Here is a 12,048-nt window from a genome sequence, read left to right as displayed (position 1 = left end):
CAGTTTTCAAGATCCTGAAAGTTTCTACGCATCTTCTACTACCTAGATTTCTGCAAATCTGAACAAGCCATCTCTTTCTTATTTTGTTGTAGCCCGGGCACTCAAAAAAAACATGAAGTTCAGTTTCATCAGAACTATTACAGACAGGGCACCTGACTTCACTCTGCGCTTTCCATTTAACAGTCACTCAGCGTAAGAGCAGGACTCCGAATCTGAATTGTAGAAACAACTTCCTAGCTGCCGTGGGCTTAATAAGATCGATGGCCCTTTCAAAGGCTGGAGTGGACTTAATTTCCAGAAAGATTTTAGAAGATTTGCACAGATTAGGGTCAGAGTGGAGCAGGGACGTTCTGTAATCCATATAAACAGATTGTAGGTAATTCTTTGTAACACGGAGGCATGATGCTTCCGGGTCAGACCAACAATCCCCTATCCTCATACTAGTTAGCAGGTGCTTTATATGAGCAAACCAGGGGAGCTTTACTGCACCACTAATAGCTAGCACTTCCGTCAGTTCCTCTCTATATATTAGAAGCTCCGGAGTCGACCATAAGCGTCGCCAATATAAGAGTGGTCGGAGGCATAGAACTGCCTCCATCTCCATCAATCCCAGGTGTAAACGAAGGGGAACTGCTGCGCGGAAACCTGAAGAGGTTCCTAATGAAGCCGTTCTCAGACTGGATTAGGATTTCAGGCCTGCAGTGGCCCCACAGTTCTGCTCCATAGAGAGCGCCCCCACATGCCTAGACTTTGTAAATTTCCAATGCCGGGCTAACTGCACTCCTACTTGTGTTGTTAAATACCTTCATTATTCCCCCGGTTGATTGGTCAAAGGTTTTATTGTCCAGCCTGAAGGCTTGACTAGCAATTTAATCTAAGACGAGCACACCACAGCAACTTTCTGTACCATTCTCACTCGTGCCCCATTTTATGGACATCCCCTGGTAGTTTCACCACATTACATTAATACATCCGCTTCTTGTCATCACCTGAAGCTCACACACTCTACTAGTCCACAATGTACTCTCATTAACCCATTTTAATTTAAAGAACATGTATGCCTGCTCCCATAGAAGGATACAATATTGACTTAAAGTGATTAAATTCAAATGTTCTTTATTGTTAGTGAAAACCATAACAATATACTCATAAAAATGATTGTGTTATGCTTATTCCAAATGTACATATAAATGTTTTGATTACAACAGTGCAATAGTTACGCAGTTCAATTATACATGTTAAAAGTTACAATGATACGAGGTAGTTAGTCCAAATTGTGAGACGTAGTCTCTGTAGTTGACATTGTGCTTTTCCCCTCAGTCAGTTATATGTATTAAAAGTTGCAACGATACAATAGAATGAAGCAAAGAGTTGGATACTATAACTGTTTGTCCTTACCAAGGTAGCCAGACTACCCTGTTTATTCTTACCGCGTAGCCTGTGAACCCTTGGTCACTGCCCGGTGGAGCTGTCCTATGCAGCTATAGCGGAGCCTAGCTCTAGGTCACCCCCTTAGTCGTCACCTACCCAGCCGGACATCGGACATTGTTTTTGAAGGTTCTTCGCGGTTTTACCTGTATCTCTCCTCGACTGCCTTGACTGCTTTGTTCCCCCAGGAGTACTTTACCCCTTCAGATCTATCTGACTCTGTTTGCTTTCCTTTACCCTGTCTACCTTTCCTCCACTACCTTCCATTCCCCATATGACGTGTGTCTTGGATATGCTACGTGCTAATTGCAACGGTAATTGCAACTCTAACTGTAACTGATGTAACTATGTAACAATGTTCTGAAACAATGTCCTATCTCATGTAAAGCGCTCTGATATCTCCTTGTCTAACCAGCGCTATATAAAACTTTTCAAATAAATAAATAGATATCAACCTTGATGACACATGTAATCTCATTCTCTGTTCACCGGACACATCAACAAACTTTTTTTTTCAGGTTACAGTATTAATTTAATATTACTCACTGACTGCTTAGTCGTCAACCATGCCCATTTTGTCGAGCCATCACAATGCTTCTTTAATCATTCTGCAAGCACCTTCTCTCAAGCCTCGCTAATTACTATGCCCTGTCCAGTTTTGTATGGCCTTTCACATGGTTGACAGTCCACAGCAGTTCTCTATGTATTAATTGCATGAAGGAGTAATGTTGAACATTTAAAGAATAGATTAACCAATTGTCATTGCGTTCGAAAGACAGGTGATTGTACAATCTCCATTAGACAGGGCTGTTAGAATGGTTAAATGATTTAAGTTGAGGGGTGGAAATAGATGGTCAGAGTAAGAGTCATTGTACATTCCCCTTTCGCATCTAGGTTTCCAGTGGTTTTTATGAAGGCCATGCACTTCTCTTCGAATGTCAAGGTCAGATTTATTGCATATAGCTTTGGGACTTCGGCCCAAACAAACCACGAGGGATCTGCCCACATGTGTTTGTCTCTTGAAATGTAATTGGCTTATGGTGCATATTAGCAGACAGCCCTGTGTGGCAGGCAGTATTGGGCCAGTTTCTGCAGCATGGTTCTAATAGGGTTCATGCACTGTAACATGGACTTTAGATTTGATTACGTATTTCATAGGGAGCCAGGTAGGGGCTTAACCCCTCCCATGCTCATGACGAGCCCAGCTCATCATGAGGTACAGTGGAGCTGTGCTCATGACGAGCTAGGCTCATCATAACTGCTGTGGCGCACCCATGCACGATCAATTCCCTGCCTGTGCGGGAGAATTAATCAGTGGGCGGGGTTGTGTCGAGCCCAGCTCGTCATGAGCACAGCTTTACTATTACTCATGACGAGCTGGGCTCGTCCCTATACTGCCTGCCACGCAGCCACCCCCTCCTCCCCGCGCCGTGGGGGAATTACCCCCGTGGCGAAGGGGTTAAAGATTAGTTTATTGTGATTGAATCTTTTTTATGTTCAGGTTCAGCCCACATGCTTGAGTTTGCACTTCTTGGTGGTTGTCTTATTATACCTGGTTATTAATTGCTGATTACATTGCCGTAGTTTAAGCTAACTTTTTCTAATGCTCGAGTCAATTCTACTTCAAGGTCTGTAGAATGTCATGATTTTAGGTTGAGTGACATTTGTTCTCAACCAATTTATGAATATGAGCAGTACTTTTTTATATCATGTGTGGATCTCACAAGCATGCTGTTCCACTCAAGGTGGAATTTGGTTGCTTCATTTGAGATTAGCATTGCAATTCTATTTTTAACGCCAATATGTCCACGATTTCAACTGTGGACTCCTAGTTCTGCGTCTCACGCTAGTTCTAACAAATCTTGGTCCTGCGCAATGCTCTCCAGCGCCAGCCGTTGCGTTACGCCTCTGTGCTCCAAATCCAAACCGATTACTACAAATGGAGGTGTGCCATTCAAAGAACTTTGGAGTCTGCCGGACGGGGGGTTTTGTGGTCGCAACATGCAGGCCTTATTATGCCTGTAAGAACTCCAAGGGCTTCCAGCACAATACACTGGAGAAAATGTCTTATGGTACAGTTCACTATTGGAAATCACTCGAAGATTTTATAAGCCCCGATGAAGTTCCCCTAGAGGGAATGAAACACATTGGCTGAGTGTTGCTTACTATAGAAATTCCATATGAAATAACAAAATTTTAAATTAAGGATTTTTTCATACTACCTACAGTCTACTGGACTTCATTGCCCATTCTGATGTGTAGCTGACTCCTTGATTCTTTGGCTAAAGCCAAACAGGTGTGTATTTAGGTATTATCAGCGAATATATATATATATATATTGAATGTTACATGGATTGAATATGTCAATGATGGATACAAACATATCCCATTACACATGTTTTAAGAGCAGAAATGCACCTTATAAGATGGCCGCCACAGTTGCGTTTGAAAGTCACGTGAGGTGTAGAGTTTTTTATGAAATGTATTTAACCCTTTCGATGCTGATGACAAGCTCAGCTCGTCATCACCCACGGGTGTCGTGTGCTGATGACGAGCTGAGCTCGTCATGGAAACAGCAAAATGGTAATTCCCAGCACAGGAGGGGGAAAACGCCTAGCAGCCAAGGTGTTAAACATGGTGGCACTGATTGTTTACGAGCGTGATCAAGGGCTAATCCCCGAAACGCGTCGTTTTTCCCTTTGCTATTAAATCCTAGCTAAAGCACTTGAGGTGTCCGAGTGGTTCTTTAATGTTATTGAACCTGGGAGCGGATAATTACAAAGCGCCGGCTTTGGTTACTCGGACCGCCCAGACAGCCTTACACTCTTTCCCGGCACTCGTGGAGTTGGAGATATATATATATATATATATATATATATATAGGACAGAGTCAGAGAAGCTGGTGCCTCTCTGACTCTGTCCTATTGGAGGCATGGCCGTTTTTTTAAAGGCATCCCTTGCACCCTGTAATATCTCACTTTGAAATTTTAATGTTTGTCAGAGATACATGCATTTTTGATGGAATCACCCCGCTCAATTCCTATGGACTGGCTATAGTTCAGGAGGATTGTGTTAGCCTATTAAAAGGCATTGTTCTTAATTTTGCATACACCCTTTTAAATGTTCACTAAGAACGTCATTGTCTCCACTGTCCTAGGATTCTGACGGGTCAAGGATTTTCTAAGGGGCTAGATGAATAATGGCAAAGAGAGGTTACTCATGGGGAGAGGTGTGGTGCCGCGGCGACTGACGACGGTTTGGTCCCCGGCTCCGGCAGCAGGGGTCTGCCCAGCACCATGCGACTCTGGGCAAAATCTTCCCAACGGCCCCCAGCGCTAAGATACCCCTTTGACGGTGATTCATGCGCTATACAAGTAATGGATTTACATTTACTCATGATATTGTCTGGTGTTGTTTCAGTTCCTCTCCTTTTGGGTTGAAGCCTGACTTGCAGTCATCTAAGAAACTGTGTTGTTGAGCATGTTCTTAGAGTTGTCCAGTTAGTGGGCCTTTTGATCTTCTGTGAATTTTACAAAGATCATGCCTTATCCATGTACAAGTGCACACTAGACAGTCCTACTTCTGCTTTAGATTGAGAAGTTCTGTGCTAAACCAATTGCTGTTAGAAGAACTAAGCTTTCAGTTTTTTCCCCAGAGGTGATACTCTTTGCTTCAGAGGAAATGTTTGTAGAGAGTCCATTCTATTATCTGGATCCAAAATAGCACATATTGTTTAATAAGTGCATTTTGGGAATGTGGATTTATGGAAACTGGACATTTTGATATGGAGAACGGACTAGAAACACAATAAAAGGTCAAGGTTAAGAAGCGACATGTTTCTCTGACATGATACAAAATATATTCCCTCATCTAAAGTTTCAACTTGGCTGTTGAGAAAATCATAGAATGTATACAGCGGTACAGACAGACTAATAACTTGGGTATATTTTAAGTGTATCTGTAGGAGCAGTGTGCTACCTTGCTGGAAACTATGAGAGATGCCTTTACAGGTATGGTCCCCAAACCAGATAAAGATCCAACCAAGCATAACTCATATAGGCCCTTATTCATGCTAAATGCCAATACAAAGGTGTTCTCTAAAATATTAGCTAAGAGATTGGTAACTAGGGTTCGGGCTTTAATACAGGAGGACTCATACGGTTTTATTCTGTGCCACAGTACGCTAATGAATCGTAGATGCCCGAGTCGTTTCATAGCCTGTGTAGAGGAATCCCCATTGGAATGTGCTCTGGTGGTGCTTGACATTGAAAAGGCATTTGACTCCTTTAGCGGGGAGTACATAATTGAGGTCTTTTCTAATATGAGTTGGGGTCCAATTTTTGTAAATTGAGTTAAACTCCTATATGGGGACCCTGGCGATATGTCTGAGACTGAGAATACAGCCTTGGGGAATAAAAATAGGTGGCATGGTATATGTATTTTTAATGTGTGTGGATGACACTCTTGTATACCTAATTCAACCCCACATCACCATCCCCATTCTCATGGCAGAATTGGACGGCTTTGCAAATATCTCAGGCAGGGCCGGTCCTAGCCATGGGCGGTATGGGCAGCCGCCCAGGGCCTCGCGCTCAGGGGGGCCCCCGCCGCTGGCCCCGTAGTTGCGGGAATAATAAATGATGATGGCCTGGCCCTGGGGAAAAGTGCTGGCAGTGAGCACAGCACACTGCATTCTTCTATCCAATACTCGCGCTCAGGGGGGCCCCCGCCGGCCCCGCAGTTGCGGGAATAATAAATGATGATGGCCTGGGGAAAAGCGCAGTGAGCAGAGCACAGCAGCACAGTGCAGTCACTGATTCTTCCAAGTTCCGTCCAATAAATTATAATATCGAGTCATGTGTGTCATGTGTGTGTTTATTTATTTGCAGTGAGTAAGTTAACTGAGTTACAACAATACCAGCAGCCAGGCCTCTGTTCTCCACACTCTGTTGTTGTGTTGCATGTACCGTAGTCGTACAATCAGCATTTCTGTGGTGTCTGCGCAATTGACGCCTTCACGCACCCCCCACCACCTAGCTTGGTTGTGTTTGATATGAACCGTGAATAATAGTTTCTGTAAGACCAACTCTTACAGATTTCTTGTGATGCATCAGACGTTGCGTTTCCTCACATTAAAAAATCACAACTAATAGATCTAGTTTGCAACAAAAGGATGTACTCTAGGGATAAACATGAACCTAATTAAAGAGCGAATAACAGACCAATCACATAAGAGGTACGAGCAATTTCCAGGTTTGTAGGCCCTGTAATTACGGCCTCGCAATTCTTGGAAAATGTTAGCGGTATCTGTAGTAAGCAAGGAGCAGATAGCTGATCTGGTTAGCAGCACTTTGGGGAGCATCCGTTTGCTATTTCAAGCACTCGGAGCGAAGAGCGCAACATTCCAGTCCAACACTACTGTTTGGATGGAAGGACGAGGCTAATTTGTGACTGCGGAAATTGTACATTAATGAGTGACACAAACTACTCAGGGCCACGTTGCCAAAATAAGGGTGTGTCAGAGCTCTAGGACGATTTAACAGTGGAATAGAATGGTCATGTCAGTAACGGTTCATGAATCAAACACAAGTTTTCTTTGGAAGGAGCGTTTTAAAGATGTTTTAATTTTCATCGAAGACCACTAAAGCCAAATGGAATGAATCTCATTGGCTGTGACAAGGAAAGCGTTTAGTTGGACTCTAATAAAAGTCTTGCCACTACAGCTTTTCACGTGTCTGAAGAGTTAGAGGTCCATTGTCCAGGAGGGAGCCTTCTGACCTCCAGAACAAACACAAACAATGAGGCGAAAGACCACATCAAAAACTAGAAGCCTCATTCTTATAACTGCTTTTTATGTATCTTCGCGAAGAGAAATAAAAAGTAATACACAAGATAACGTTTTAATTATTTACTTTTGGCAGAGTGTTGCAGCTAAAGTCTCGCCTGGCTTTTGGGGCTTACTGACTCAAGAAATCCCCAAGGCACAATGCTGGGGTGTACTGCTAAGGCAGAGAAGTCCCAGCAGAAACATTCATTTACACAAACTGACAACAATGCAACTAATCTCTCTCAGATGAATTGAATTAACTTTATAGCGCCACTCATACCAATGTAGGGTGTCAGAGCAATTTACATCACACACACTACACACAATCAATCATAGGTGTGTAAATCAGTGTGTAGGAAATATTATGTAAGAAAGAGGACTACAAGGTGTAGTAGTCATATGTCCATACTAGTCGGCAGTATCGTTTAATAGTTCATTGTTCTATGGTATGATTTTAACTAATAAACTGCATGTAACAAAGGTTCTCTCAGACAAAAGTAGTAACCTAATGGCCGAATTACATTATACAAAAACAACAATTGATGGACAGAATGCAGAACAATGTCATACATTTACCCCAGTACAGAGATCGCATAGCCGGAAGGTGCCATAATAGCCAGGGAATGTTACATGAAATATAGCATATAGCCACGGAAGGTGACATGAAGCAATATTTTTAGCCCTAATTATATGAATACCCTAATTATATGAATATATCATAGTCGGAAGATGACATAATAGCCACGGAAGGTGAAAAGAAATGTTATCTGTCTGTATTTATCTGTCAAAATCAGTAAAAACGGAAAACAGGAAGCCTTAATTATGAACAAGATGAGTCACCAAGGGACTTGTTCCTAGTCAGATACGTCCTGTAGTGTTACTTTTTTCTTCACCTCCTTTTCATGTGTGCTCACCTTCTCCGCCAGTGAGGTCTTCTCTCACTTTGTCTGCATTAGTATGAGTTGAAGTGTGGTGGTGGTGGTGGTATCTGATCATGATCCTGTGACTTTATGGTGCTTATGCCATTCGATCACCTATTGCGCAATGATTATTACACTGAAGGTGTCTCTATTTTGTAGGTCTTGCCCTACTTGATTTGTGCACTTCCATTCCAATGTGTGTTTATTTGGCACTTTTGCTATTTGTGTTTCCTTTGCCCTTAATGAATTTTACTGCGAAGTCACTTTCTGTGATGTCACTTGGAGGGGCCTCACATCTTCCCTTTCGCCCGGGGCCTCAGAAGGCCTAGGACCGGCACTGATCTCAGGGCTATATATTAACATTGAAAAAACTATGTTATATCCCTTGTCGTTAATGGGAAAGAAAACCCAACTAAAATTAACCAATGTAGAGATACACTGGGAGCAGGAAGCTTTCCGCTACTTAGGAATCTGGGTAATCCATACTGTTGAGTCACACAATTTTGGTAGGGTACTTATGAAGATATGATGGAGTGGACCATAGCAGAGGAATTATGATTTCAATTATCAGAACGGATGAGAGGGCATAAGAAGGCCTAAGATAGTGGGCAGAAATGACACAGAGCTGGAGCAAAAATCCAGATGATGACAATCCGTGAGACATAACATAACATCTTCATTGTCTGGACGGTGGCAGATTCGATATCGACTCCTTCATCATTGTAATTTGCAAAATCAAGAAAATAATTACTAAGTGGAAGATTGGTTGTGACTGAGTAGGGAAGACCACAGATGTGGGGAGAAACCCGGAGTGAGGGGTGACAAACCTGGAATATATTGATGACTTGTATAAGTATCACTGTGCAACAGCTGACTGTGTAAACTTGATCTAGATATTGTGTTCTCTTATGTGCACGAGTTAGTGGCTGAATATTTGAATCACTATCACCTTGGATTGTTGGAAATAAAGAAAAGTTTTACAAAGTGTATATGCAAGTATGAATCATAATAACTATTGTATAATTTGGGTGTTTATACTGAGAGTTCTTTCTTGTTCCTCAGCAATTTCTTGATCTTTTGGCTGGTGATGAAGAGGAGCATGCCGTTTTATTATGTAATTATTTCCTGGCAATGGGCAAAAAGGCCTGGATTATTGTTGGGAATGCTATTCCTGAGGTAAGTCCATATTTGTTAATATCTTTGAGATGTAATCTAATCTAATGTTTAAACAAGCAATATGCAAGGAATTAATTGACATCGGTAAACGTAGAGTTACTGTGGAAAATCATAATGTGTTGTGATGTTTTGAAGGCTAAAGTGAAGGAAGGACCTGCTGCTCATGACACATACCAAGCCATAGAACTAATTTAATGTTTACATAATGTATTGATCAATTACATTTCTTCGAAAGTGTGAACCCCAGTAGGACAAGCACCCCAATATTCCATGGTTTCCTCCACTTACTAGACCTAGGGACGCGGCTGCTGTCCTTCTGTACCAGTGCTGTGTGCGAGAGGAAAGCTATATGCCTGTACTCTCTGTATGAGAGATATATAGAGTCCTGTTGCCCTTGATGAATCTCTTCTGTGCCTCTTTCTGCATTTACATTCTTTGTGGGTGTACGCGCGGCAAACTTGCACTGCTGATACTTGAGATCTACTTGTATGCGTGATGGAAATTTGCACAGCAGCATATACTGTATTGGGTATAGGTGTAGGTGAGATGGGTTCACTGATGCCACCTGCGCCGCAGTCACTTTGTGCTATAAATGTTCTTGGCATGTGTAATGAAGGTTGAGCTGCTGCTTCCCATGTTGTGCCTGCTTCTTCTTCTGTAAATATGTGTGCATTCGAGGGTCTGTGCGAGAAACAGCATCCTGCATCTGTCTACGGCTACCTGCACCTGTTCTTTGCTCGAGGAGAAACTTGCACTGATAATGCCCTGCCCTGCTCATACTACTCCTGACCACACAAGTCTTCTTCACTTCGATCAAACCTTTCCACTGTATGAAAGCTAAAACTACATGCTTTGTCAGTTGTTGTCTGGTGTTTACTGTAGTTTAAAGTTTAGTGGGTAAAGTACTTTATCAACCAATTCAATCTTTATCCGGATTCATGAACAAATCCATAAAATAGCAGCAATCAAAGTGATAATTACATATGAAATCATTTGGTAATATAAAAAATATAAAATATATATTATTTATATAAAAACACAATTATTTACGCATAAAAGTGCTAATCAAGAAATATAGGTTGGCAGAACGACATTTCAGGATGAATCAAGTCACATGCCTGTCTCCCTTTATGGAATTTTACAGAGATATACAAAAATCTTGTTGATTAACAATCCATTTCTCTTGACTATAAAAGACCGGTATAAGGATTCTCAGGTATCGTCATGGGTTTCCTCGAAACGCAAATCGTCCAAGTAAGTTAAGGAATGTCATCAGCAAAGGGCCTTCTTGATATAACCAAGGGTAACACATCATTGTGTAGTTTTGTCAGGTTTTTTTAAAATAGCCTCCTCATGGTGAATTTTGCCTTGAGCTAAAAAGAGGGGGAGCAACGTCGATAACCTAATATCACTATAAAATCTACAAAACAAAAAAAATGCGTGGCTGTCTGTCTGGCCTGTCCATCTTGCCCGTCCATTACATAGGCACCTTGGCAAATTGAGGAGCCATGCGTATGTTTTGGGGAAAAACTACTGAGTGATGGATCTGTCATACGTGTTCTTCAACTCGATCAAGTAACCCTGAATCCCTCTTGATTTGTGTCCATACAGTATCTATCCACTGAAGGTTTCTTTTTTTCTTGTAATTCCCAATAACTGCTGGCATTGGTTTGGGCACCCCCAAAAGCCTTCATAAGTAGATGTTTTTTTGCAACTGCAAAAGTTTACTGTTTTCCCCGCCCCTTACTGGGAGCCATAAAATGTCACTGGGAGACATTTAGATCTATAAACTTTTGTGATCTCTTTCAAGGGTTAATTACCTACGTTTTGGCACAACTAGATCTGGAGGAATTGCTCTTATAAATTTTAACTTGGCAGATTTTAAATGGGGTACCTAGTCACCTTTCTGAGAAAAAAACAATTCCCATGTAAGTCGAAGTTTTCACCTCCTCAAGCTTTTGACCCTTTGCGTAGTGACTAAATCCCTTTTTTTGGCTTTTCCCACATACTAAGAGAAAGGTCTTAGCTAAATTCAATTTTAGACCTCTACATCAAAATGATAACATTTGTCATTAGTCGCTGGAGGTCAATTTCCGTCCTGGATATACGTACTCCATAATCAATCAATCAATCAGCAATTTGTATAGCGTGCTACTCAGCCAGTAGGGTCTCAAGGCGCTGGGGGGGGGATGGGGGGGATCCTACACTACAGCTTGAAAAGCCAGGTTTGGGATGTTTCCTGAAGGAGAGGTGGTCCTGGGTCAGACGTAGGTGGATGGGGAGGGAGTTCCATGTCTTGGCCGCCAGATAGGAGAAGGATCCTCCTCCAGCGGTGGCTCTGCGAATGCGGGGAACGGCGGCGAGGGCGAGGCTGGCTGATCGTAGCTGGCGGGTGGGTATGTAGAAGGTGAGGCGGCTGTTGAGGTACTTCGGGCCCATATCGTGGAGAGCCTTGTGTGCGTGGATGAGGAGTCTGAACGTGATCCTCTTGTTGACTGGGAGCCAGTGCAGGTCTCTCAGGTGGGACGAGATATGGCTATGGTGAGGGATGTCCAGGATGAGTCGTGCGGAGGCGTTCTGTATGCGTTGGAGTCTTTTCTGTAGTTTGGCCATGGTTCCGGCGTAGAGGGTGTTCCCGTAGTCCAGTCGGCTGGTGACGAGTGCCTGGGTGACTGTCTTCCTGGTTTCAGTGGGGAT

General features: G+C 42.6%; 1 protein-coding gene across 1 annotated transcript in view; it reads left to right on the top strand.

The window, feature by feature from the left end:
* CC2D2A (coiled-coil and C2 domain containing 2A) overlaps positions 1-12,048 on the top strand; it is a 432,763-nt gene that overhangs the window by 379,653 nt on the left and 41,062 nt on the right. The window contains exon 31 of the mRNA XM_086964074.1: positions 9,238-9,351. Coding sequence (XP_086820200.1) covers positions 9,238-9,351 — 114 coding nt within the window. The remainder of the gene's footprint in view (positions 1-9,237; positions 9,352-12,048) is intronic.

This window comes from Lissotriton vulgaris, chromosome 3_2 (genome assembly GCF_964263255.1).
Source record: "Lissotriton vulgaris chromosome 3_2, aLisVul1.2, whole genome shotgun sequence".
NCBI lineage: Eukaryota > Metazoa > Chordata > Amphibia > Caudata > Salamandridae > Lissotriton > Lissotriton vulgaris.
Note: the sequence above shows the minus strand (reverse complement) of the source record. Positions and strands in the feature narration are given on the sequence as shown.